Below are 26,072 nucleotides of genomic sequence, written 5' to 3'. Positions count from 1 at the left end.
CTATACTTCTGTTGATGCAGCCTAGAATAGCATGAACTTTTTTTGCTGCTGCTGCATCACACTGTTGACTCATGTTAAGCTTGTAATCTTTAAAAACCCCTAGATCCTTTCCACATGTACCAAAGGGAATCCATGTGCCCACAATCTTGCATTGGTGCAGATGGTTATTCCTACCTAAGTGCAGAACCTGACATATGTCTCTTTTGAAATTCATTTTGTTAGTTTGGGCCCAGTTCTCCAATCAGTTCAGGTCATCTTGAATCCCGATTCTGTCTTCTTTGGCATTAGCTACCCCTCCCAGTTTGGTGTCATTTGCAAATCTGATGAGCTTCCTATCAATTCCTCTACCCAAGCCTTTTATAAAGGTGTTGAACAACGAGGGTCCGAGAACAGGACCCTGGTGACTCCGGGTTGGAAGCTGAGCCACAATGTATCAGATTACTCTCCCTCCCCCAAATATTTATGGTATTTTTCTTTTCTTTTTCTCAAACCTCAAGAACAGGGTTGGGGAACCTCAGGTTGGGGGTCCAAATGTGGCGGTACAGTCCTGTCTCTCTGGCCCTCAGGAATCTCCCTAGGCCACCCCCCTTATAAACCTTGCTTCACATCCTTCTTTGACTGGTTTTACCTGGCTAAAATGTGAGCTCTGAAGATTGCCCAGAAAGGAACAAGACCCTCAGGCTAAATGTGTAAGATGCAAGATGGTGACCAAACTGCCAACACAGTTTTTGCTGCTACTGCCCCTTGTGGCAGCAGTGAAACAAACACGTATCTGCAGAAGCACTATCTTGTCTGCACTCGCTTAGCAGTTTATTCTGTTTTCATGCCTTTTCCCTAATAATTTTTGTGTTATACTTGAGCTGTCACACAATACAAAATGTGGAACTATAGCAGAATACAGGGTAATTTTATCAGGCATTTCCATATTATTTGCATTTTTTTCCCCTGGAAGCAGAGAACTCACAGAAATGAGCACTAAACTCGCACTCTATTCTACTATAGTTTCAGAAGTGGCTTTTGTGTTGTGTGGAAGCTCAAATGTAAAGTTGAACTTAACAGGGAAAAGTCCTGAAAACAGAATAAACTGCTCTGTGAGTGCAGCCTTTCTCTGCCCATCAATCAGATGAATAACTCTGAGAGGCCACAGTGGGGTAAGTAGGCCAATGACCTGACTTTGATCTCTGATTATTTTCTAAAATCCTTTAGTAAGTCTCAATATCATGATTTGGGTAATTTAGATTCAAATCATTTTATCCAATAACTTAAAATCCCAACAGTCATACTTTTGAAAAGGGTGTATTAAGAGATATCACTGAAGCAGAAAGGAATACAAAAGGGTTTATCACAATTGTACTTTGAAAGAAAGATTAGTATTGGAGCAGCAAGGTAATAATCCCAATATTTTGTTAAAGCCTGCTGACTGACGGGCAGCCATAGTGATTTTGAAAGCCTTTTCCACATTAGCCCTGCTCTCAGTGTTAAAACCATTTTCACCAAAGGGAGAGGTGAGATCATGTTCATACCATCAACAAAGTCTGAAAGTGCATATAAACATGTATGTGTGGTCCAACATCACCGACAGAAATTCCACAGCCCTCATGTTCATATTAAGTCAAGCATCTTCCCAATGTTATTGTTACAATGCCTATTCATTGTGGGTGGTAGTCTTGAATGATGACTATAAAATTATATTAAGGCATTTGGACATGATGCAAAATTCAGTTTGGAAATCTTGTAATCAGTAAATATATTGATGTGTTAAGACTGAAAGCAAGGTTGGGTAATATGACACGGTTGGACTACAGTCCCTATCATACCTGACCACTGGCTGATGGGAGCTGGAATCCAACAACATTGAGAGGTCTGCAGGTTCTCCATCCTTGATTCAAAGGTGGATATATCTTTCCCTGGTTTTGGAAAAACCACTGCCTTGCCACAATTTTGTGTGTGGCTCTGGTTGGTGGACCTTGGACTTTAAGTGAAACAAAATTAGCTGTTGGTTTGCTACTGGCCTAAGTTGAAGGGGCTAGTTTTCATGTAGAAAGCCCTATGGAGCTTGGGACATCATCTTTCAATGTCTGATATACCTAATTGACACCTAATTATATACCTTATAGACACTGTGCTTTGTAGCTGTGGTCCTCCTGCAGGTACTATCTTTGGCCAGGGTGCAGTCTGACCTATTTTCCTTTGTAGAAGAACAAGGATGAAGGAGGCATCCCAGCCTGTTCACAGGTCCTTATATGATCAGTGAAAACAGTTGGACCTGGCAAGTATTAACTGCTCCCAATCTTAACCTGATAACTGTCATTTGTCCAGATTTTAATTTGTCTGAATTAATTTTAAGATGTATTTTAATTAATTGATGCCTGTTTTTATGTATCATGTGTTATTCATATGACGTTAGCCGCTCTGAGTCCAGCTCCAGCTGGGGAGGGGGAGGGCGGGGTACAAATATTATATTATTATTATTATTATTATTATTATTATTATTATTATTATTATTATTATTATTATTATTACGTCCATTCTGCCCTTTGGAGCTACTCTTCAGCAGGCACCATCTATTTAAGACCTACTTAAGACCTTCCTTTTCCAACAAGCCTTTTAGGAAAAGATCTTTACCAGTCTGCAACTGCAGTGGAATTGCTTTTAAATGTTTCATCATTTGTGTGTAGATCCTGCTAGCCTGATGTCTGCTCAGGCCTGTTCTCTGGCTCCATATGGAATTCAAGAGGGTGCTGGGCAAGACTGTTTGATCTCATCACCACCCCATATGAAATAAGGGAGCATCCCACATCCTTTTCTGCAGCTGTGCATTGCAGAGAACGTGGTGGTAAGCAAAGAAACAGCCTTTTCAGGCAGCTTGTATGGCATTACTGATAATTCCATGGGGGCAAGACATTGCTACTGGGAAGGGAGAAATTCAATTTCAGTTTGTCTTTAAAAGCAAATATATCTCAGCCACAGTTTCTGATACAATACAAGAGTAGAAACGCATTTGTCATTCAAAAATTTGCTGTTCTCTGAATTTTGCAATACAATTCTCTAGCCAAGTAATATGCAGAAAAGTGCATGCATGGGGGAGGGGGGAAAGTGTACATAAAAATGTATGAGTTGCTGCAAACAACATGCAAACAACACATCAAGTTAAGAAAAGTTGCTTTGCAAAAATGTGTATATTGGGCAGAATTGTATACAAACATGTGTATAGTTAGGAGAAGTGCGTGCCAGAATGCTGATGAATTTTCATGAGGACTTAAAAATAAAAATAAAAAAATGATGTGGAAATGTGGAGAGGTTAGAAAAATTAGAAATGGAGTGAAAACGAAATGGACAGATCTGCCTGCCTCCGTTTGCTCCCCAGAATGATGATTGTGGCTAACCTCACAAGAAGGATCATTCACGTGTCAGGCATGAAAAATGCCTCTTCTGTTCCAATTACTGACAAAGGGTTAAATGTATCAAGTAGGATTATATACCAAGAAAAATTGAACCCAGACAAAGATTTCGAAAACACTGCAGCACTGCACAGGGGTGGGTGGGGAGAGCAAGGGGGTGAGGCGGGGGTGCCTTTGACCCAATTTGCAGAAGGCTAAGAGTCTCTAATCTTCAGTGTCTCTCCACAGAGTGCCTTGGGACAGAAGGAGCCAGAGACACAGACATGATGCATTGTTGTTGTTATAAAAGCGAGCTCCTCGCTTTGAGCATGTTTCCAAAGATAATCCATTTCTTTCTCTGGCTATCGAAGAAACAAGGAGCTCTTTCCCGAAAGCAGGTTTTTTCCTCTTCAAGGTAGCTGTCGCTTTTGTTTACTTAAGCACTTTTTATGCAAAGACTTTGTAAAGCTCCTTTGCAATCGTGACACTGAACAATAACCCTCGGAAGCTGGGAAAGTGCTGGAGCGAACCGTGACTTTCCATGCCTAAACTATGGGAGTTGGAACTTAAGAGGTTAAGTTGTTCCCATGATGCCTCAGCATTCTGACGTCAGTTTTAGAAGCTGGGAGGAGCTTTCCTGTCTGTTCCTCTCCGATCGTTGAGAGAGAGAGGGAGTTTGCCATGTCTGCGAGAAGTCCTGGAAATATCTGAGAAAATGATGCAATAAAAGAGCTGTAAATGGACATTACTGTGCTCTGTGTGTTTGTGGGAAACTAAGTGACAAGTTGCTGCTGTGTTTTACTCTGCTGGGCGTGACGGAGAAGAAGGAGCAGAATCGCGCAGAGGAAGTGTGCCGGACCTGCCGAAGCTGCCATAAAGAGCTAATTGCCGATAGTAAATCAATTAGCACGTCACGGACTAATCAAAACACCTACAGGTTATGGACCCATAAATTACCGCTTGTAAACTTGTCACTAGAGGCTGCTGGAATGCTTTGAAGTTGCGTTCGGATGGCAGTGGAGTTGGCGAAAGCGGAGGTCTGTATCTGAGGCAAGCAGCTAGCTGAAAGATGCAAAGGTTTGCCTGTGCTGTGGAGCCAAGAGCTGAGAACAGCGGAAATCGTTTCTCCACGCAGCAGGAGCCGGAAGAGCTGGTGTTTCTGTGAGTACAGCTTGGGGCCCCTGGGGAGAACAGGAGAACATGGCAGATGGCCAGGAGGTGTTTCAAGCTCCGTTTGAACAGCTTGAAGAACTCACCACCCAGTCGTGGGAAATCTGGGTCAGAAGGGTGAGAGCCTGGTTTTGGGCAACTGGCTTGTGGGACGTAAGCAAGAAAGAGCCGTCCACAAGCGAAGCGGCTGCTGCTGAAAGTGCAGGGCTGGTGGACAGAGATGCAGAGAAGCTGCAATCTGTTTCTCTGGAGGAGAAGATGCAGAGAGAGAAAGCTGAGAGAGCTGAGATCTGCATGTTGAGAGCAGGTGTGCATGCAAAATTGCAACATCACCTGGGAAGCGTTGAATCTGCGTGTGAGGCTTGGCGTGTGCTGAAACGTCTGTGTGAAGACTCAGCAGGAGGCCAAGGGCAGATCAAAGCTGAGAGCCTAGAGATGGCTGGAGCCCCTGTTCCTGATGCTTTAGCCTCAAGGAGTGCTAGTGAGCAAGTCGGGGGGGCGGAAAGTTCCAAAGGCAAGTTTGAAAAGTTTTCCACTGTGCCTGCTGGAGTGGATTTCAGAGGGGGCGGATCTGGCAAAGGGTGCTTTTCCGGAAGAAGGAAGGCCAGGCCAGCTGATAGGAGCCCCAGGCAGTGTTTTTCCACTGAAGTTCGTCGTTGCTACATTTGCAAGTCAGCTGACCACGTGCGTCGAAATTGCCCCCACCGGAGCAGAGAGGCAAGGCAGGATGTTTTCAAGGACAACTCTCATGGGAATCAGTCGGGTTTCCATGGCAACAAGTCTGGGAAAACAGCCAGGCGTGGGACTGAGGCTGGTGGACGTGCCAGGTGCCAGGAAGAGACGTATGAGATCACGGCGAGTCTGGCGTTGTTTGAAAACAACTGTGAGAAAGGCTCAAAGTTTCGTTTCGTTATTGACTCTGCAGCTAATCGCAACTTGATTCCAGAGACCCCTGCTGTCGAGGGGTGGAATTGCAAGGCAATTCCTGCCGGGAAATCTGTACTGTTTGCAAATGGACAGAAAGGAAATTTGACTAACGTTGTAAATCTGCATTTTCATATTTTACAGGAAACGCTGGAGTGTTGTACCGTTCCTGGGATGAACCACTGTCTTTTATCTGTGCCTTATCTACTGAAAATGGGATTTACGGTTTGTTTTCAGGGTGATGTGTGCACAATCTCCAAAGGAGGGAGGATGCTTGCCAAGGTTAAAAAGGGGCAGAATGATCTTTTCATTCTTGAAACGTCTCTGGAGGGTGAGGGGAAGGTTAAGAAAGCACAAGCACTGCGTGCTACAATTCCCAATCATGATGCATGTGTACACGCTTGGCATGTTAGGACAGCTCATGGCTCTGTAGAAGAACTACAGACGCTACCCGAGGTCGCTAACGGTTGCCACATTGTAGAATGTGGATGTGCGATGGATTGTGAAGCATGCAGACATGCAAAGGTAAAAGGGTGCAGTTACCCAAAAGTGGATAGGGTAACCGAAAAACCTTTTGAGCTAGTTCACATAGATCTGTTTGGTCCTGTAAAAGAACCAAGTCTGGGAGGGTCAAGGTTTCTGCTCTCGATGCAGGATAATTTTACGCAGAATTCCTGGACCCATGGTCTCAAATCCAGGGATGATGCAGCACAGCTGATCAAAAGGTGGATTGAGGAGGTGGAACAAAGGTTTGCCACCAAAGTGCAAGCTGTCACAAGTGACAGAGGTGCTCAATTTACAGGTTCTGCTTTGCAGAGGTTCTTTCGCAAGAAAAGGATACGTCACACAGTGACTTCACCCAATCAGAGGGGGGAGGCAGAGCTACGATGTGAGGCTCTGGTCCAGACTGCAAAGGTGTTGCTGAAGGATTCTGGGTTGCCACCAAAGTTTTGGCTGGAGGCAATCAGGTATGTGAGCTTCACCTGGAATCGGACCTACAATTCAGTGGTAGGGGACACACCGTTTGGGTTGTTGCATGGCAGGAAACCCCAGATTCATTTTTTGCGCAGGTTTGGATCGCGTGCATCTGTGCCAGTGCCTAAAGTTTTGCAGGGGCCAGATGGATCCAAGTTCCGGAAAATGATCTTCTGTGGGTATGAGCCAGCAGCGCATGCATGGAGGTTTGCGTTCCCATCAGGTGATCAGAGTAAACTGCTGATCAGCAAACACGCTGAGTTCTATGAGCAGGATGAAAAGTCACAAGCTGCTGTCAAGCGTGATGTTCTCTCAGAGTGTCTCTCTGATTCAGAACAGGAAGATTCTGAGGGGGAGGAAGAAGAGGCTGAGTCTGCTGATGACGGTCAGGTCACTGACCAAGGTCTGGAGCAGGGTGGGGCATCTCCACAAGTTGTTAAAAGGGAGGCCAAGAGTGAGCCTAGTTCTCCTGTGAGTGTGATGGAGAGGATTCGAAAACGTTTTAAGTCAGAGGGGGAATCCCGTGATGCTGAGGACACAGTTCCTGGTGGCAGTGAGTCAGAGGTAACATCTGAGTTTGTGCCCAGGCGATCCAGTCGCACAACGAAGGGTGTTCCACCGGAAAGATACCAAGCCACAGGTGCTTGGGTAAGTTTCGCACAGTGTGAATCTGAGAGGTATGTGGATGTTCCACAGGTATTGTCAGAATGTGTGGCAGAGGGGGTATGGGAGTTGGAACTTAAGAGGTTAAGTTGTTCCCATGATGCCTCAGCATTCTGACGTCAGTTTTAGAAGCTGGGAGGAGCTTTCCTGTCTGTTCCTCTCCGATCGTTGAGAGAGAGAGGGAGTTTGCCATGTCTGCGAGAAGTCCTGGAAATATCTGAGAAAATGATGCAATAAAAGAGCTGTAAATGGACATTACTGTGCTCTGTGTGTTTGTGGGAAACTAAGTGACAAGTTGCTGCTGTGTTTTACTCTGCTGGGCGTGACGGAGAAGAAGGAGCAGAATCGCGCAGAGGAAGTGTGCCGGACCTGCCGAAGCTGCCATAAAGAGCTAATTGCCGATAGTAAATCAATTAGCACGTCACGGACTAATCAAAACACCTACATAAACAACATGCACTTTTTCTTCTTCTTTTTTAAAAAAGGAAGCTTCTGGCAAATGGCCAGAGCCATATCCACGGGTATATGGATAGTGTAGTTATATAGTTTAGTCACTAGGTGGCAATGGACTTAACTGTATCTGGATGCAGCCAGGAGTTTTTTGTTTGTGTTCTAGACTTGTTTAATGGCTGCATGCACACCACAGTTTATTCCCCTTTTTTGCAGTGCTTCCCTAACTGCTTAACTCCACATTAAATTTGTGCTTTCACACAACACAGTTTGGGAAAGTCAGCAGAATATAGCAAAAGCTCAGTGCTAATTTCTGTGTTACTTGCTTCCAGAATACAGTGGTACCTTGGGATGCGAACAGGATCCATTCCGGAGCCCCATTCGCATCCTGAACAGAACGTAAGACGCGACAGTGCGTCTGTGTGTGCGCGGGTCGTGTTTCGCCGCTTCCTCGAATGCGCGTGACATCATTTTGACTGTGCATGCGCGAGTGGCGAAACCTGGAATAATGCGCTCTGTTAATTCCGGGTCACCACGGAGCGCTACCCAAAAATACTTATCCTGAAGCGTATTTATCTTGAGGTATGACTGTAACAACAACAACAACAACAACAACAACAACAACAACAACAACAACAACATGTAAATAACATTGAAATAAATAAAATATCAGGGCTGCTATCCTTTCCTCAAGTGATTTTGCTTAGCCGAAACTATGATGATGCCTCTTACAAGCTGGATGGAGGTGTGTGTGATATCAAAGCCTGTGGCTTTCATGTGGCAGGAATGTATCCTACTGTACAAAGGCTTATTATTATTTATTAATTAAATAGTTAGTTAAATTTATATACTGCCCTTCATCAAAAGATTAGAGGGTGCTTCACAAAATAAAATACATGATAAAACACAGTTAATAATTAAACCAAAACAACCCCCTCCCTCTTACAGATGCATTTAAAAGGCTGTAGAATATTGATCAGACAAAGGCCTGGTTGGAGAAGAATGTTTTTGCGAGGTGCCTAATATATATATATATATATATATATATATATATATATATATATATATATATATATATATAATGAAGGCGACAGGCAAATCTCCCTGTGGAGAGCATTCCACAAACAGCCACTACAGAAAAGGCACATTCTCATGTTGCCACTCCCCAGACCTCATGTGGAGGAGGCGCACAAAGAAGGGCCTCACAAAGGGTCTCACATATGTTGCTACAGCCACTTTTGCCACTTCTCTCTCCCACCATCACTGGCATGCACCCCATCCAATAGGATTTGCACAACAGAATGTCACCCCTGAGTTGCAAAAGGTTCCACTATCCTGTGTTTGTCCTATCAGGTTTCCCCTGCCTTCCTCTCCAGATCTGCCTCATGACTCTCACAACCATGAGCCTAACCATGAGCCTTGAAGAGAAAATAAACCCCAAGGAGTGCTTCCATATTGCTTCAGAGCATCTTAAGCCCTGTCCTGCACACAACAGTAACTGCACTAAGAATCTTGGAAACAGGGTTTGCAGTCCGCTGCCATTTTGTCACAATGCACATCTATCCTGATGATTGTTTGGGGTAGCAAAGAAAGAAGATCTACTTTTTACTGGCGGCAGTGGCCAGTTTACATAACCCATGGGTAGGCAAACTAAGGCCCGGGGGCCGGATGCGGCCCAATCACCCTCTAAATCCAGCCTGCGGACGGTCCGGGAATCAGTGTGTTTTTACATGAGTAGAATGTGTCCTTTAATTTAAAATGCATCTCTGGGTTATTTGTGGGGCCTAGGAATTCGTTCTTCTTTTTTCAAAATATAGTCTGGCCCCCCACAAGGTCTGAGGGACAGTGGACTGGCCCTTTGCTGAAAAGGTTTACTGACCCCTGGTGAACTGTTCACGCTTTCAGACCAAAGGAGAGCAAAACCAGAGACATGCTCATGTCACCAAAGGAAATTGCCACTGGCTCTTGACTTTGCAGATTCCACCTAATGCTTAACAGCTTAACCCTGGTTCCCTCTTTGTGACATACATGCCAAGGCACCCAAGCCACAAAGTTCCCAGGAGAAAAATAAATCACACAGAAATGGAATATTTGGTTTATGGGTTCAAATAAGCCACAACTTTATTGGTTACAGATGTGAATGGTTCTGGCTTAGGCATTGGGGTGAATCCAGGCTATATCTTGACTCCTGTCTGTCTGCAGGGAGTCCCCGGAAAGGTAAACCACCAATAGGGGGTTCCCTATAACTTACATCAGATAGTGGCAGCCCGAGGGGTCCCCGTAGGGGCTGTGACATGGCCCTAGCCCACGTCCAGGATTCAGACAGTATTCACACAGTATTCACAGGATACCCTTACTGAGGAGGGGCAGGCGAGGCAACAACCTCCCCTCCAACCTGACAAAGGCTTACCCAATGCCTAACTGTACAAAAGTTGTGACAATTTCTACTTGGTAGGCGAAAACCAAATGGCCAGTGCCAATTTGCCAAGTGGAAGAAAATCCTACCCAGCCCTAACAACATGACAACCGACAACTGCCATAGCAAGGTCATATCAAAGCGAAGCATGAAAAGAGGGTGGGTGGGTAGGGTGATCTGATGAAGAAGCAAGGAAGAGGGAGCCATCCGGCCGACCAGAAATTAAATGGTCCGCGGCCACACCCACCCTGGTCACAGATTGGCTGGGGCTGTCCCCAGCACAGATGACATGACCGGCTGTGATGTGCGGGGAGGAGGGGTGAGGCAGCGTACCTCTCCCTTACTCCAGAAAACGGTTGAGGCTCGGCTGACTGGCTGCAACGCCGTACACCAGCTAAAAGGTGGAAAGCACTCTATTCTAGAAAAAGGTCACCCACACACGCACCCAGGCTGTTCACACAAAAAGCACTCGTCAAGCCCTTTTTTTTTACTCTTGCCCTCCAACCCCTCACAACTCAACAGTGGTCCCTTCCACCACGTTCTGTATTCAGCCCTGGTTTCTCAGGTAGGAATTCCCCATCTCCAAATTTGGGCAAGACCTTACCTTTGCTGCCAGACAGGTGCTTCCATGTGACTGTTGGTTCTGGTCTCCCAAAGGCCAAGCACAAAAGGGTGACGCTGCTGCCTTCGTTGACGGTGATGTCTGACGTGATGTTTATAATCTGTGGAGGAACTGCAAGAAGAAAGGTGGGAAGGAATGAATACCTGTTGTAAACGAATTCTGATGCTACTTATGGGTAAGCCCTTCCAATCCCAGGCTGAATTTGGGGAAATTAGACTATCTTGCCCAAACCCTGTTCTACCAAGTGCAGCTGCTTTTTTTTATTTTATTATTCAGGGGCAACAAGCACATTTATGGGTGAAGTCGACAGTCACAACAAGAATTAGATGTAAAGCTACAAGATCATATTAATGCACAGCAAGAATAAAGCATAAAGCTACCAATGATTATTCGTTTGCCAATTTGATTGCTAAGAATTCCTTCCTAGGAATGACAGCAGCAGGAGCCTCTGGGAGCTGTAGTTGCACCATCCTGGGACCCTTCTCTCCCCCCCCCCCCGGGTCTCTTTATCTCCTCTGGGTTCCTCTCACAGTGCTTCCAGCTCTCATGTTCATAGTCTGTATCCTGCTGAGGAAGATAATTGGTGCATTACTCGTTCCCTTGTGAACCACACTTCAGAGGTCCCCAAAGACCTCCCCTAAGGGTCAGAGGGATGAGTTATGAGACTGCAGGTGCAGCTGTAGTCTTGTGACCCTGCCTGTCAAAGTCAAAGCATTTGACTTAACCAACTGGGGTCAAGAAGACAACCACTTGTCAGTCATAGGTTAGGAGCTTTCTCTTTTGCATTCCTGCACTAGTGCTGACCCTAGCAGAATATGATTAAAGCTTTCAGGACTCCAGCTTACTACTTTACAATATTATGCTGGAATAGCAAATGCACAGTACAGGCACCTTTGAGGGCATCCAAAAGGGCAATAACACAAAACAATTAAAACTTCTGAGAACAGATTAAAAGCAATCATCTAAAAACTTCTTAAAAAGCTATCACCTGCTCTCACAGCAAATAATTTCACGATTGCCAGGAACAAATCTTTGAGCTACCAGAAACCCAGTCAAACAGGATTGTGTTTGGATTCTCCCTAAAGATTAATAGCACGGGAGACAAACACACTTCACTAGGGAGGGCATTCTACAAATGGGAGCCACTATGCAGGAGGCCCTGTCATGACACACCAGCAACCAGGTGACTACACAGTGGAGAGTCTAACTGGACCTTTGGGTGGAAACAAACTCAAAGTGTCTGATATCCAACATTCCCTCTGTATTTAAGATTCCAACCCTCCCTCTGTCTATTTGATGTTGGCAATGAACACCAGAGGCATGAAAATGTGCTGCAAAGAATCAGGAACACATGGATATGTGATATTTTGGGGGCTTCTGCAATCCTCAGTCCATAGAACTGTGAACATTGCTTCTATCCACTCCAAGCTTACAGCTGGGGCTGAGCTTCTGGGGGGAACAGATTCCACCCCCAATCTAGACTCTATACAGATTCAGTGCTACAGTTCTACAAAATAGCACACAGCTGTCAATGTGAATGTCTTCTAAAAGTTGAGTTCCTTTTCACCCTTTTCCTTTTACAGTATCCCCCCCACCCCAACCATACACCTTGCCTTTTGAGGGAAGGAATTAAAAGCATTTTAAAATATCTTGAAAGATTTGGGGGAGGGAAGGAAGGAAGGGGGAGAGAGACTTTAGCTTTCAATCTGTTAGTCTGCTCCTGGCAATATAGCGTGCAGCATATTTAAAGGACAGCTGATGTCTTGTGGAAAGCTGAAAAACAACCTATGGAGAGAAATGATTCAGCCCTTTTGAATCTACATTTCCCCTATATTTCTGTTCACTGGTTCTTTATTACAAAGGACACTGGCGCGAAAACATGTTCTTCAAGGATTCATCTGCGTCTCCGCTGTTTATTCCCCACCTGAATCATAATCTCTTGTTTGTGTCTTCACAGTTGGTTGCTATGGAAGTTATTATGTCCTTGGTATCTCACATTCACATCATGACGGCCGTAGAAAGGAATAAGAATCTTGTTGAAGGGGAAGGTGGGTTCCCCCTCCGGGCTGAAACCAAAGTCCATGGATAGAGTCGCATCGAGAACTCCGCACGACTGAACAAGTTTGAGGTGTATATTTAAATGAAGGAGATAATCCAGGATTACAAGTTCAGACATGGAAGATAAAGTCCAGCATCACCACAGGCAAGGTGAAGAGCAAGCCAGCTCTGATAGGGGACACAGACAAAAGCACTCGATAGCAGCCAGCTCCTGGCGCGGAAGATTAGGGAGGGGATCTCAGGTGTGACCCTTTTTTAAGAGATGCAAGTTATTGGATTTCACCTTCATACAGGAGTATCACAACTCCGCAGAGCAAGGGTAGCGAACATGATGCCACAGGACTGTAATTCCCATCATTTTGTGCTGGTTGAGGCCACAACATCTGGAGGACACCACGTTAGGTACCCCGAGGGACAGGGGAGAAATTCACTCAGTTCACAGTGAAACAACCTAATTCACATGTCCTGAGCCAAGATGCAAACCAAGGGACAATTGTCCTTCAAAATCCACAGAATGCCAAATTTTGTGATGCACTTCCCCTAGCAACTACAGCATGCCCCCCAATGCATACAGTGGTACCTCTGGTTACAAACGCTTCTGGTTACAAACACTTTGGGTTATGAACTCTGCTAACCCAGAAGTAGCTGCTCCTGGTTGCAAACTTTTGCCCCAGGAAATCGCATGCCAGAGGCGCGTGAGCAGCGGGAGACCCCATTAGCAGAAGCACGTCTCAGGAAAAGAATGGACCTCCGGAATGAATTAAGTTCATAACCAGAGGTACCACTGTACATTAGTGAAAATAGTATCTGTTTTCTAAAAAGAGAGAGAAAAGTAAACAACCTCTCAATCCTCATGCAGACCTAATGGTCTGGTGCATGACTCAACAACCTTTTGCACTTAATTCTACTGCCTGTACTCAGAAGAGAGGAGAATAGATTCAGTGTACAATTCCAAATGAAGCCAGGATGCTAATTGGCTGTACATTGCATGCAAAGTTGGCTGTGTTGGTCCACAAGAACAAGAAAATATCAAAGTTCACAGTTAAGCAATGCATTTCTTGGAATCAGCCCAAATAACACCAAAGTGTGGTCAGCTTTCAAGTCCTCCAGACCTCTTTGCTAGGGGAGATGTTACAGAAAACAGTTGGTGAGAGGAACAAGGAAATATATTAAACAAACACAGACATGGGCACACAAACTAGGCTTGTGTTGTAGCCATGAGGTCTTTATGTAGAGTCAGGGCAACTGACTTTTGGGTTGGTGGCTGTGCAAACGAGGGGAATTAAGACTAAGAGAGGTGAGTGGGGGGTGCTCGTGTAATCTCACTGTATACAAGTTGTACAAGTGACAATAAAGTATTTCAATGTAGACAAAGTTCCAAGAAGGAGTTGTAGGCTGAGTTAGTCCCTCCCCTGTGCTATGTAAGCTGGGCTGGCCCAAGACATTTTGACATCTAAGATGGACCCCAAACTTGTGCTGCCCTCCCCGCCAGGGAAGAAGGGTAGAGGGAAGATCTACATCAGGAACAAAGAGGGAAAGAAAGATTGGCATTGGGATCTGCTACCCCAGTGAATCCTGCCAGCTGAAGCAGCAACCCCACCTTGCCTCATGGGTGGGCCGACCCTGTATATAGGAATGTAGGGATCAGGACTATGGCACAGAGAGTAGAAACCATAAACACTACCTTATGCAGACTCAGAGCACTGATTCTGGAATAAAGACACAATTAATGCTCCCCATGTCTAAGGAATTCAAGTATGGACTGCAAGACAGATCTGTCCAAAACTCTCTCAGGTTCCTGAGAGAACAGCAGCAAAGAGACACATGACAGCCTTTAGTTTAAAAATCAGGGGTTGATTTTGGATGGTTTTCTAACTCAAAAGAGTCAAGGGAAGCCAAATGTTTCGGGCTTGTTTCCTCCATTAATTAAATCATGTTTCTTGTTTGGGTCAGTAGTAGCCGACATGCTTCTCTCTTGATGTTGGGGATGATGGGTCTTGGAGTCAAAGCAAGAAGCTGGACAGATGTCTGCTGGGGGTGCTCTAAGTCTGGGTTGCCTGCAGCAAAGAGGAAGCTGGACACAATGGTTCGCTAGGCCCCCAGCAATTCTATGATGATGTATTGAATATTGCATCAGCCCCAGAATCAAAAAGGAAAGATGGTGGGTTAGATGTGTGCCCTTCTGTCACTATGATTTTGGTAGAAGATCTATGGTAGAAGAGCTATGCAGCTAAATAAACCTGCTAGTAGAAGGAATTTTGGCTGCAGATGAAACTCCTCTCCCACCCCCAAATCATTAGGTAAAGGTAAAGGTACCCCTGCCCGTACGGGCCAGTCTTGACAGACTCTAGGGTTGTGCGCTCATCTCACTCTATAGGCTGGGAGCCAGCGCTATCCACAGACACTTCTGGGTCACGTGGCCAGCGTGACGAAGCTGCTCCGGCGAACCAGCACCAGAGCAGCACACGAAACGCCGTTTACCTTCCCGCTAGAAAGCTGTACCTATTTGTCTACTTGCACTTAATTGTGCTTTCAAACTGCTAGGTGGGCAGGAGCTGGGACCGAACGACGGGAGCTCACCCTGCCATGGGGATTCGAACCGCTGACCATGCGATCAGCAAGTCCTAGGCACTGAGGTTTTACCCACAGCGCCACCCACGTCCCTCCCCAAATCATTAGGTTACAGATAAAATTCAGCAATGGGAAACCTGACACCTGGGGCAGACTTCCTGGCTTCTACCTGGCTGTTGGGAGCCTCCCCAGACCACAACCCACACCAGCCTTGCTTTGCACCCTCCTTCTTTGTACTGGCTAGAATGTGCTCTTGAACTCTGACAATGCTTCTCGCTTGCCTGGTGGACAAAGAGGGATGTGTAAGTGTTGAGTGCATGTGCATGTGGCCCCCAGAAGGTTGCTATGGAGGGAATGTGGCCCTCTAGATGGAAAAAGGTTCCCCAACCATTGTTTAAATCAAACGTCCCCGTCTGTGTCCCCAGCTTATCACAGGCACTCTGAAGATAACTTATATAGGCCTAAAGCATATAGTGGGATGCGGGTGGCGCTGTGGGTTAAACCACAGAGCCTAGGACTTGCCAATCAGAAGGTTGGCGGTTTGAATCCCTGTAATGGGGTGAGCTCCCGTTGCTCGGTCCCTGCTCCTGCCAACCTAGCAGTTCGAAAGCACATCAAAGTGCAAGTAGATAAATGGGTACCGCTCTGGCAGGAAGGTAAACGGCGTTTCTGTGCACTGCTCTGGTTCGCCTGAAGCGGCTTAGTCATGCTGGCCACATGACCCAGAAGCTGTACGCTGGCTCCCTCGGCCAATAAAGCAAGATGAGTGCCGCAACCCCAGAGTCGCCCATGACTGGACCTAATGGTCAGGGGTCCTTTTACCTTTACCTTTACCTTTAAAGCACATAGTAAGATCCCCTCCACTTACATTTGTTCTGGGCCCCCCCCCAACCCACCTGAGTGGATCTGAGTGGGGAAGGAGGGGGTAAGGGAGCACATGGAGAAAAGAGAGGCAGGGGAAGTTCTAATATGCAAGCAGAGAAATTTACCCTAGCATATCTGTTAAGCTGGGTAGTGCCCAAGATCTGGCTCTTTACAGTGAGCAAAATAATAACGTAGAGACAAAGGCTCGGAAAAAATGCAAATTGCAGGCAACATCTTTGTATTGTGGCACATCAAGCTGTACCTGTGCTGATGGGCCGCAGCTCTTGAATTCCCCTTCTGAATGCCCCCACTTAGATAATGCATTATATCATGTCATGTCAGATCAGATCCCATTCTATTTATGATTGCTTTTCTCCCCTATGTTGTATTTTGTGAAAGGAGATGATAGGGAATGAGAACAAATTATTGTGAATTGCAAGGATATAAATACACGCCATGATTCTAGTGACATCACAAACCACTCAAGCTGTGCTCCGGTGGTTTATAATGATTGTTTCCCGAGCATCTCTCAGCATGCGTATTCATAGCTTTGTTCGCAGCTTTCCCCATATTTAATGCACATGAGGTGCACGGGTTTCACACAGGGTTGCTCACAAAACTCTCATCTGAATCTCTGGCCCAAATTTGGGGGTTCTGAATGGCCTGGATCTGTTTGCAGATCAGCTCCAAAGGGTTAACAAATAGCTCTTTTTTCTATATTTATTTTATTTAATTTTAATTCCCTGTGTGTTCAGACCACTACACATGTGCAATGTGGCACATCTCTTAAAAAAACACACAACATTGCTAGTTACAGATATGCATGAGTGCATATGCACATGGATTAAATCAAAGAACAAAATCATGGTGCAAACATGATCACATCAGCGCATGGTGTTTAAATCCATCTAATCATGATAACCTGCAGAGTGGAGTACAGGGAAGTGGGGTGGGGAGACAAAACCACAATGTCTTCTCACATTTGTTCAAGGCCTGGGAGGCTTGGGTTCAAATCCCCACCCAGCCATGAAACTCACTGGGTGACCTTCGCCAGTCTCTGCTTCTCAACCTAACCCACCTCACAGGGTTGTTGTGAGGATAAAACAGGGAGAACCATTCATGTCACCTTGAGCTCCTTGGAGGAAAAGCAGGAAACAAATGTAATAAATAAAGAAAACAATTAAGTTGAGAAGGGAAGCAAAATATAGGCAGAGTTAACTTCACATTCCTACAGATACATTAAGATCTTAAATCGGTTTGTGTGGCTCCAGCAGGGGCCATCACCAAAGAGTCTTCCCTGCTGCTTACCCTATTTATTGCCTTTTGAGCACTAGGGGAAGAGAACTTTATACTTCATTAAGTTTTTAACATGCAGTTTTAATCTTCCTGACTGTTCTTTGCTGCTTTATGTTAGCTTATCGTATTTACATGTTATTTTATTCAGTGTGTGTGTGTGTGTGTGTGTGTGTGTGTGTGTAGGGGGGTGGATTATAAACTGCCTTGGAAATCATAGAACTGTAGAGTTGAAAGGGACCACGAGGGTCATCTAGTCCAACCCCCTGTGATGCAGGAATCTTTTGCCCAGCATGGGCCTCAAACCCACAACCAAGATTGAGCGTCTCACGGTCTACCAACTGAGCTACCCCAGCTGTTGAACAAAACTGAAGGGTGAGCTAAAAATACTCCGAATAACAAACAGAGCCTTCAGCAGCGTGGAATAACAGGACGGAAGCTGAGATAATCACCACTGAAATAGTGCTGCTAGCAAGCATGGCCTCCTTACATTTCTCTGTGAAATGCTGGGGAAGGTAAAGGGTGCTATTCCTGTGCTACAAGGTGAACATGCCACTCTTCCCCTCCCCTGCGGGAGTGTCAAAGCCCCCCCCCCCCGCCACGGCCCTCTGAATCTGGACGTCCTGGTCCCATCCACAGTCCAGGCACAGTGATGATGACCCAGTGCTAGGGGAGGGAGGGAAGAAATTGATGAAAACATGTATGGGTGGTTGCCTGGCAACCACCCATGCACATCCTCTTCCTTCTCCCACATAGTCCTGCTCTTCCCTAGAACAGGCCTCCCGCTGATTAGGAGGTGAGGAGAGGGAGAGGCGAGGCAAAGCAAGGCAAGGTGGAGGCGAGCCCTGAGTACCATCTGAGCATCTCTGTGTGTCAGCAACCCTTGCTCAGTAGGAGTTTGGCCTGCTGGGTCAGGAGAGATGGGCTGGAGAAGGAGCATCTGTCACAATGACACCTCCACATTCCACTTTGCTTTTCTGGCATTGCATTATTCATTATATAATATGGTTGATGGTTGAAACAGTTTTTTGGTTTTTTTAAAGAAAGGCTTAAAGGCCACTTTCATTGAAAGCCCTATGATTCCACTTTAAACATGACTTCCTCCAAAGGATTCTGGGAGTTGTAGTTTGTCAAGTGTGCTGAGAGGGATTAGGATAAGGCAGGCATAGGCAAACTCAGCCTTCCAGATGTTTTGGGACTACAATTCCCATCATCCCTGACCACGGGTCCTGTTAGCTAGGGATCATGAGAGTTGTAGTCCCAAAACATCGGGAGGGCCAAGTTTGCCTATGCCTGGGATAAGGTTACCAGATTTTTTTTCAATGAATCCAGGGACACTTTTCAACTTCAATGGATTTTGTATGGGGACTGATTTGTAAATCTGAGGGCTGTCCCCAGGAAACAGGGACATCTGGTAATCTTAGATTAGGACACACACACAAATACCCCATTCCCTTTGCTGAACTACATTTCCCAGAGTTCCCTATGAAGAGAGGTTGACAATTAAACAACTCTGGGACTACACTTCTGGAAGCAGCTAAGTGTCTCCTAGCCCCTCTTAGCAGCCTGAAAAAAACTACAGATCCCATAACTCTTTGGGGGAAAGCCATAACAATCTAAAGTGATAACACTGTGCTTTGAACATATGGTGTGAACATGATCAAAGTCTCAGATTCTTACTATGTGCTTTAGATCTGTACAAAAGGATGCCTGAGAAAAGCCAGGCCACAAGTTCGGATGCTTGCTTTATACTGGGGGGGGGGGGTATTTTTCAGCTATGGCGGCACATTCCATACTGAACAGCTTTATGAAGGCTACATACCACATTCACACTTCACTCTCTATCCAACACCCAGGCAATCAAAAAGCATTGCTAGAGTTCAAAAGTGCATTGTAGCCAAGCAAAAGCACTCAAGGAGGATGCAAAACAAGGCCTGAGTGGGGTTTTGCATGGGGGTGGGGGGCAGACCCAGGCCTGGAAGAGAGAGGCCTGGAAGCTCACATTCAGCCCCCATGTCTGAGGTCCCCTACCTCTGAATTATATCTTTAACCCATCAAACAATCCAACTCTTGGTTTTAAAATTAGTGGAGGATAGTCCACGAACACATTGCAAAGCAAACAGACAAGAGTCTCCCACTATGCACAGAGATGGAGTGAGCCAAGGTCATTGGTAAGTAGCGGTTGCGTGGCAATTCCCGCCCCCTCCCACAGATGGAGTAAATAAAGACACCGGACACCAGAATTTAGGTTAATGGGCAAAAATGGCCACAACTTTATTGATTACAGGTAAGAGTGGTATTGGCTTTAGGCATTGGCCCTAACAGACTATCCAGTCTAACCGGGAAGGGTTTGCACCAACAGGAGGAGCCCCCGAGATGCACATCCCTAGGCGCTCCCCAAGGGGTTACCGCTCGGGAGCGCGCTTTAGGCCCTAGCCTCTGTAGGTTTCGGACGAGGTGACGCCCCCCGGAGTCCTTTAATGAACTACCCTTCAAGATTTGGGGGAGGTGATGGCGCTCCTCCCCCCCGACTTCATTTGCATAACAATACCCCTGCCAATGCCTACCGCCACACGAGCCAAGCTCACCGCCAATACCCTCAGACCTTTACCCAATCCCTGATCCCCTGAAAAATGTCAGCCAGCCAAATATCGTTACCAGCATCGGATAGATGCACACCATCCCCGCGGTAGAGTGCTTCCTTGCTAAACTGGATGCATGGGTGCTCAATGACCCGCCCACCCATCGCAGCCACTCTACGCGCCACCGAGCGCTCCAGGATCCTCCTGGCCTTATTCACAGCCACAGGATATGTGGCGTCCCGCCAACAGCGCCTCTCAAGCAGAGATGACCAGATAATTGTCAGATTTGAATAAGAGGTCCGCACCTCCTCCAGGTCATTGAAAATATTCCACATTAAGTCCACCCCCTTTCTGTAAGCCAGGTTGTTCTCGCCCAATTGGATGACCACCCGATAATGAATAATAATCGGAGTGGGGAATCCCTGAGTCCCGTGGGGCGGGAGCCAGCCCCGCGAGAATGTAGACGGGGGCATGAGCCCGCAACCCCCCCCCTCCTTAGGTCGGGAGTGGCTTTATGCAGGAATGTTATTTGCAAATTCCAGTTTGAACTGAGCTGGTTTGCACCTGCAGGACTAAAGCACAAAGCAGAAAGTAATTACCTTTTGTATTTTGTACTTCTCCAATTTCTGCAGTTTTTGGCTCAAAGACACCCACACATTAAAAATGCATGTTTTGAGATTAAATGTGTTTTAAAGTGTGCATTTTGAGGGGGGGGGGACAAATTCACAAATGTGGATTTTTAGTGGGAAAACATGCCCGCAACATGTTTATGTATGTATTGTTGTTTTTGTAAACATGCACACATAGAGAATAATGCAGTAACAGGATGGAAAGGACTTAGGAAGGATCATAGGCAACAGTGACACTGACTAGAGAAAAAGACTGATCCCTACATTTTGTAAGTATGCCTCGGTTTTCTTCTGTGACATGCTGGAAAATATGCATTTGTTAATGCTACTGGTGTGTGCGCGTGTATGCGCACTTAGGCATGTGTCAAAATCCTCCAATGCTCACAAGCCAGAACTTATGTCTTCCTTCGCTGATGAAGAATCAAGGTTATGGCTGGGTTGCTTTAGAAGGCCCTGCCCACATTCCCGTTGCTTTGTGCAAAATATAAAATAATACGGCCTAAAATCGCTGATAAAAACATGATAACTGAGTCTCATTACAGCCAAAGACAAGTCTCATATTTTAGCATTTTTATTAAAGCTTTTTAAATTACTGAGTGTCTGGTATATTCAATACAGGCCTAAGTGATTTATATTAGTCTATCCCCAGATCCTCCATCTAATAAATAACTTGGCAATCTCCGAACCCATAAATATCCCCGGCCCTGGCAAAAAGCAATTAAAGCAGGTTAAAAAAATATAAAAAAGCTGCTTCCCAACGCTCATTGGTTGCTCCACTCAGATTATTTCACACTGCTTATTCTGGGATGGAATGAGGGAAAGGGAGGGAGGAGGGAAACGGGTTCCAGCAACGCCCCCTTATCTGAAAATTTATCTTCTGGTTCCAATTTAAAAAACAAGCCACATACAAAACAATTTTTTAAAAGTTAAACATGTCACAATGATGCAGAGATGTTACCAAGGAAAACGTTATTTCCAGCAACAAGTGTTCGTTGGCCGCCTGAGACAGCTTAGGCTGCTAAAATATTGTTAAAAAGCACTTCAGGAAGGAGCCTGAGCCAAAAAAACATGTTTAAAATGCTGTGGCGTTAAGCACTGAGACAGCAGACTAAAATGTTATTAAAGGCTCCCAGGTTGCCCGTCCAGAATATATTTCAGGTTAATAAGGTTCCCTTCCGTGCCGAGTAAAGGACAGTTTTATTTTATGGGTGGTGGGTGGGGGCAGGAGATGAAAATGGAGGGGTGGGTTGAAGTCCAGGGTCATAAAGCAGAAAAGCCTCCAGAAAATGATTTCCCTCTTAACTAGAAACTTGATATATAATTTTTACCCTTATAGCTGCAGTGGAGCTTCAAAGGAGAAGTGCACTGTTCAGTGCAGACCTTGGTCTTACATGCTTACGTTATACTGCATCTTGATTGGACTCCTATAGCATGATCTGAGTGGGGTTGCCCTTGAAGACCACTCAAAAACTCCCAGTGGGTGCAGAATGCTGGTGCTAAAGCTTCAAATGGTACATGGCTCCCTTGCTCTAGCTTTCACCAACCTATCACTTTTCAGACATCCTGGGCTGCAACTACCATTAGCCCCACAGCCTGACTATGCTGGCTGAGGCTGATGGGAGTTGTAGTTCAGAACACCTGGAGGATACCAGATTGGTGAAGGCTGCCTTATTGTATCATGTGCTTTTTCAAGTATCATTCATGGGCTGGCTATTGGAAGTCCTAAGCAGCCTGGGAAGAAGGCCATCTTATCAGCTCATCCTTTAAGGGGAGGCACTGGCTGTTGGCTTCCTCCTCCTTAACTTGATAAGAACATAAGGTGAGCCTGCTGGATCAGGCCCATGGCCCATCTAGTCCAGGATCCTGCCCTCACAGTAGCCAATCAGATGCCACAAAGGGAAACCCACAAGCAGGATCCAAGCACAAGAGCTCTCTCCCCTCCTGTGGTTTCCAGCATCTGGTGTTCAGAAACATCGTTGCCTCTGACTATGAAGGCAGACAGTAACCATCATGGCTGGTAGCCACTTGTAGCTCTCTCCTCCTCCATGAATTTGTCTAATCCTTTTTAAAGCCACCCAAGTTGGTGGACCTCACTGCCTCCTGTGTGAAGAAGTAAATGATGTGATGCCTTCATTCAGGGGAAAGGATGAGGCCAAAACAAGAATTAATTGGCTTTGCCTCTCATGGGCTCTGGCTCCACCTGTCAGTAGACTCCCTGCCTTCTGCCCACCATTCCCTAAAAGGCATCAGCCACCACTGCCTCTTAATTATCTTAGGAGGGGAGGGGGGCAGGCCAAGATATCTAGCACTGCAGCATCACTGACATACCCTTCCACATTTCTCTGATGAAAATAGGGACGTCCTATTTAATTACAACAACAACAACAATATTTATAGCCCGCACATCTGAGTGGGTTGCCCCACTCACTCGGAGCAGTTTCCAACATATATAAAAACATAAAAAGGTAAAGGTAAAGGGACCCTTGACCATTAGGTCCAGTCGTGGCCGACTCTGGGGTTGCGGCGCTCATCTTGCTTTATTGGCCAAGGGAGCCGGCGTACAGCTTCCGGGTCATGTGGCCAGCATGACAAAGCCGCTTCTGGTGAACCAGAGCAGCGCATGGAAACACCATTTACCTTCCCGCTGGAGCGGTACCTATTCATCTATTTGCACTTTGACATGCTTTTGAACTGCTAGGTTGGCAGGAGCAGGGACCTAGCAACGGGAGCTCACCCCATCATGGGGATTCAAACCACCGACCTTCAGATCGGCAAGTCCTAGGCTCTATGATTTAACCCACAGTGCCACCCGCGTCCCTATATAAAAACATAAAAAGGTAAAGGGACCCCTGACCATTAGGTCCAGTCGTGACCGACTCTGGGGTTGCAGCGCTCATCTCGCTTTATTGGCCGAGGGAGCCGGCATACAGCTTCCAGGTCATGTGGCCAGCATGACTAAGCCACTTCTGGCGAACCAGAGCAGCACATGGAAACACCGTTTACCTTCCCCCTGGAGCAAGTACCTATTTATCTACTTGCACTTCGTGCTTTCGAACTGCTAGGTTGGCAGGAGCAGGGATTGAGCAACGGGAGCTCACCCTGTCACGGGGATTCGAACCGCTGACCTTCTGATCAGCAAGTCCTAGGCTCTGTGATTTAACCCACAGTACCACCTGCGTCCCATATATAAAAACATAGTAAAACATTAAAAAGCTTCCCCATACAGGGATGCCTTCAGATGTATTCTAAAGATTGTATAATTCAGGGGTAGGCAACCTAAGGTCCATGGGCCACAAGCAGCCCACGGGGTCATTGAGACGCCCCCCAACTGAGCCGCCCGCTTGGCAAGTCCCCACCCACTGCGCTAAACCTGCACAGAGCTGTGTGGAAACTCGCTTCCGCGGTGTTGGAAACCGCATCTGCGCATACGCAGATGCCGAAAATCGCATCCACGCAAATGTCAGAAATCAAGGGCGCGCAATCCGGCCCATGGAGGGATCTCTGCTGGAGTGAACCGGCCCAGGCGAGGTATGCCAACCCCTGGTATAGTTACTTATCTCCTTGGCTTGGGGATAGCATAACTCCATCCACACTCTCCAACATTTATGATTTGAAACCCCAGAGGAGAAAAAAGTCATAGATTACTGCTTCTCAAATGCCAAAGAGGGACCAATTTCCCACTCCCACTGTTCCAACTCAAACAGCTGTCTCCCACCCATCTAGCTCAGTTTATGGATTTCAGTCTCTTTCTCTTTCTTTTTAATTATAACAGTAGTTCCTCCTGGTGCCCAAGTCCTCTCAACAATCCAGACAATAATCCATAATTTTCTCCTGCTTAAAAAAAGGGGGGGGAATCTTCTAAAGAAATTAATCCCTGTTGGCTTTATTCCAGACAATAGGTGAGAAATTTAGTCCATTGCCAGACAACAGCTTTTCAATACGTCCCAGCAGACATTTAAAAATGTGCATTGGGGTGCATAAGACAGTCCTCGAGTCTCATGTAAAAAAGAGCCAGCAGCTCAGTGTGGAACTGCAGACAGCTTATTCACGATGAAAGCTAACAAAAACCTGCCAGATCTGAAGGGACCAATCTACATTCTGAATGGAATGGAACTGGGTTCCAGCAGAACAAGAAAGGCCAGACTTTGCTGTGCTGCTGTGATTGTCAAACTGTTTTTCAGAGGACCCAGAGGTGCCTGTTAAAGGAAGCTAGGGATGTGCTGGCTGGGGCTGATGGGAGTTGTTGTCTAGGACATCTAGAGGGCAACAGGTTTAAGAAGGCTGTACATTATTAGTTCATGCTGAAAGATATTGACTGGCCCAAGGTTTCAATTGACCCTTCCCATGCACACATCCAGATGCTCCATTTACTAGAGATGCCAGCAAACGTCTTCCAAACCAGGCTCATAAAAGAACTTTGGAGACTTGCTAAAAGAGAGGCAAGCATTTCAACCCCTCTCTTCACCCCCCCCCCCAGTTACATTGGAGTTGGAGAAGAATCACTAACTTCACTCATGAAACAGATAGGTAGCCGTGTTGGTCTGCCATAGTCAAAATAAAAAAATTCCTTCCAGTAGCACCTTAAAGACCAACTAAGTTAGTTCTTGGTATGAGCTTTTGTGTGCATGCATGTGTATCTGATGAAGTGTGCATGCACACGAAAGCTCATACCAAGAACTAACTTAGTTGGTCTTTAAGGTGCTACTGGAAGGAATTTTTTTTATTTTCACTCATGAAAGGTACCCTACTCCCGCAGGTCCAAACTAATAGAAGAATTTTGCTTCATTAGCTTGCATGAGAGCAGAGCAAGGGTGAAATGGCAGATTGAGAGAAGACATCCTGGTACTGAACAAGGGTGGGCCATATCCTTCCTCCTTGCAGTTTACCCGTCTAAAGTAAAGGAACAACACTGTTCCATTAGCCTGTATTGTGCCATGCAGAAAGATATGGAGAGAAAGATATGGAGAAATAGGGAGGTGAATTTCCCAAAACCTCTATGGGGGGGGAGGGAGGGGGGAAGATACCTGGGGGTACTTTTCAAGTGTGTGCAAGGTGTGCTACTGAAAGCTCATTTATATTTTTTACTTAATTTATATCCTGCCCTTTTCTCCAGTGCAGCACCCAATCGGGCTCACAGCATAAATTAAAACAGATAAAACTAAAAACACTATCTATCTACACATGTATGCACAATTAAATCAGTAACCCTATTAAATATGGCACTGAAAATACTTAAAACCATTTCACACACATACACATACACACACACACACACACACACAGAACACAACACTCACCCTGAGAAGACCATGACAGTCTTCCTGCCATGACAGTCAATTACTGTTGGAACAAACAGGTCTTCTTCACCTGCTGGCAACAGGAAAGCAGAGAAGGGGCCAGCTGAACATCCCATAGGAGGGAGTTCCACAATCTGGGAAAAGCCACCAATAAGGTCCTCTCTTGACTCCTCACAAA

The 26,072-nt window shown here is 45.9% G+C and overlaps 1 protein-coding gene across 5 annotated transcripts in view; it reads right to left on the bottom strand.

Annotated features, from left to right (window-relative positions):
• Nucleotides 1-26,072, bottom strand: part of LOC310695252 (opioid-binding protein/cell adhesion molecule homolog) — a 748,573-nt gene that overhangs the window by 78,131 nt on the left and 644,370 nt on the right. For all 5 annotated transcript variants that reach the window (XM_083479393.1, XM_083479392.1, XM_083479395.1 and 2 more), the window contains one exon: nt 10,583-10,711. In XM_083479393.1, the coding sequence (XP_083335519.1) occupies nt 10,583-10,711 (129 nt within the window). The remainder of the gene's footprint in view (nt 1-10,582; nt 10,712-26,072) is intronic.

This window comes from Podarcis liolepis (genome assembly GCF_965112155.1).
Source record: "Podarcis liolepis genome assembly, chromosome: 16".
NCBI classification, from domain to species: Eukaryota; Metazoa; Chordata; class Lepidosauria; order Squamata; family Lacertidae; genus Podarcis; species Podarcis liolepis.
This window is presented reverse-complemented; position numbering and strand designations above follow the sequence as displayed.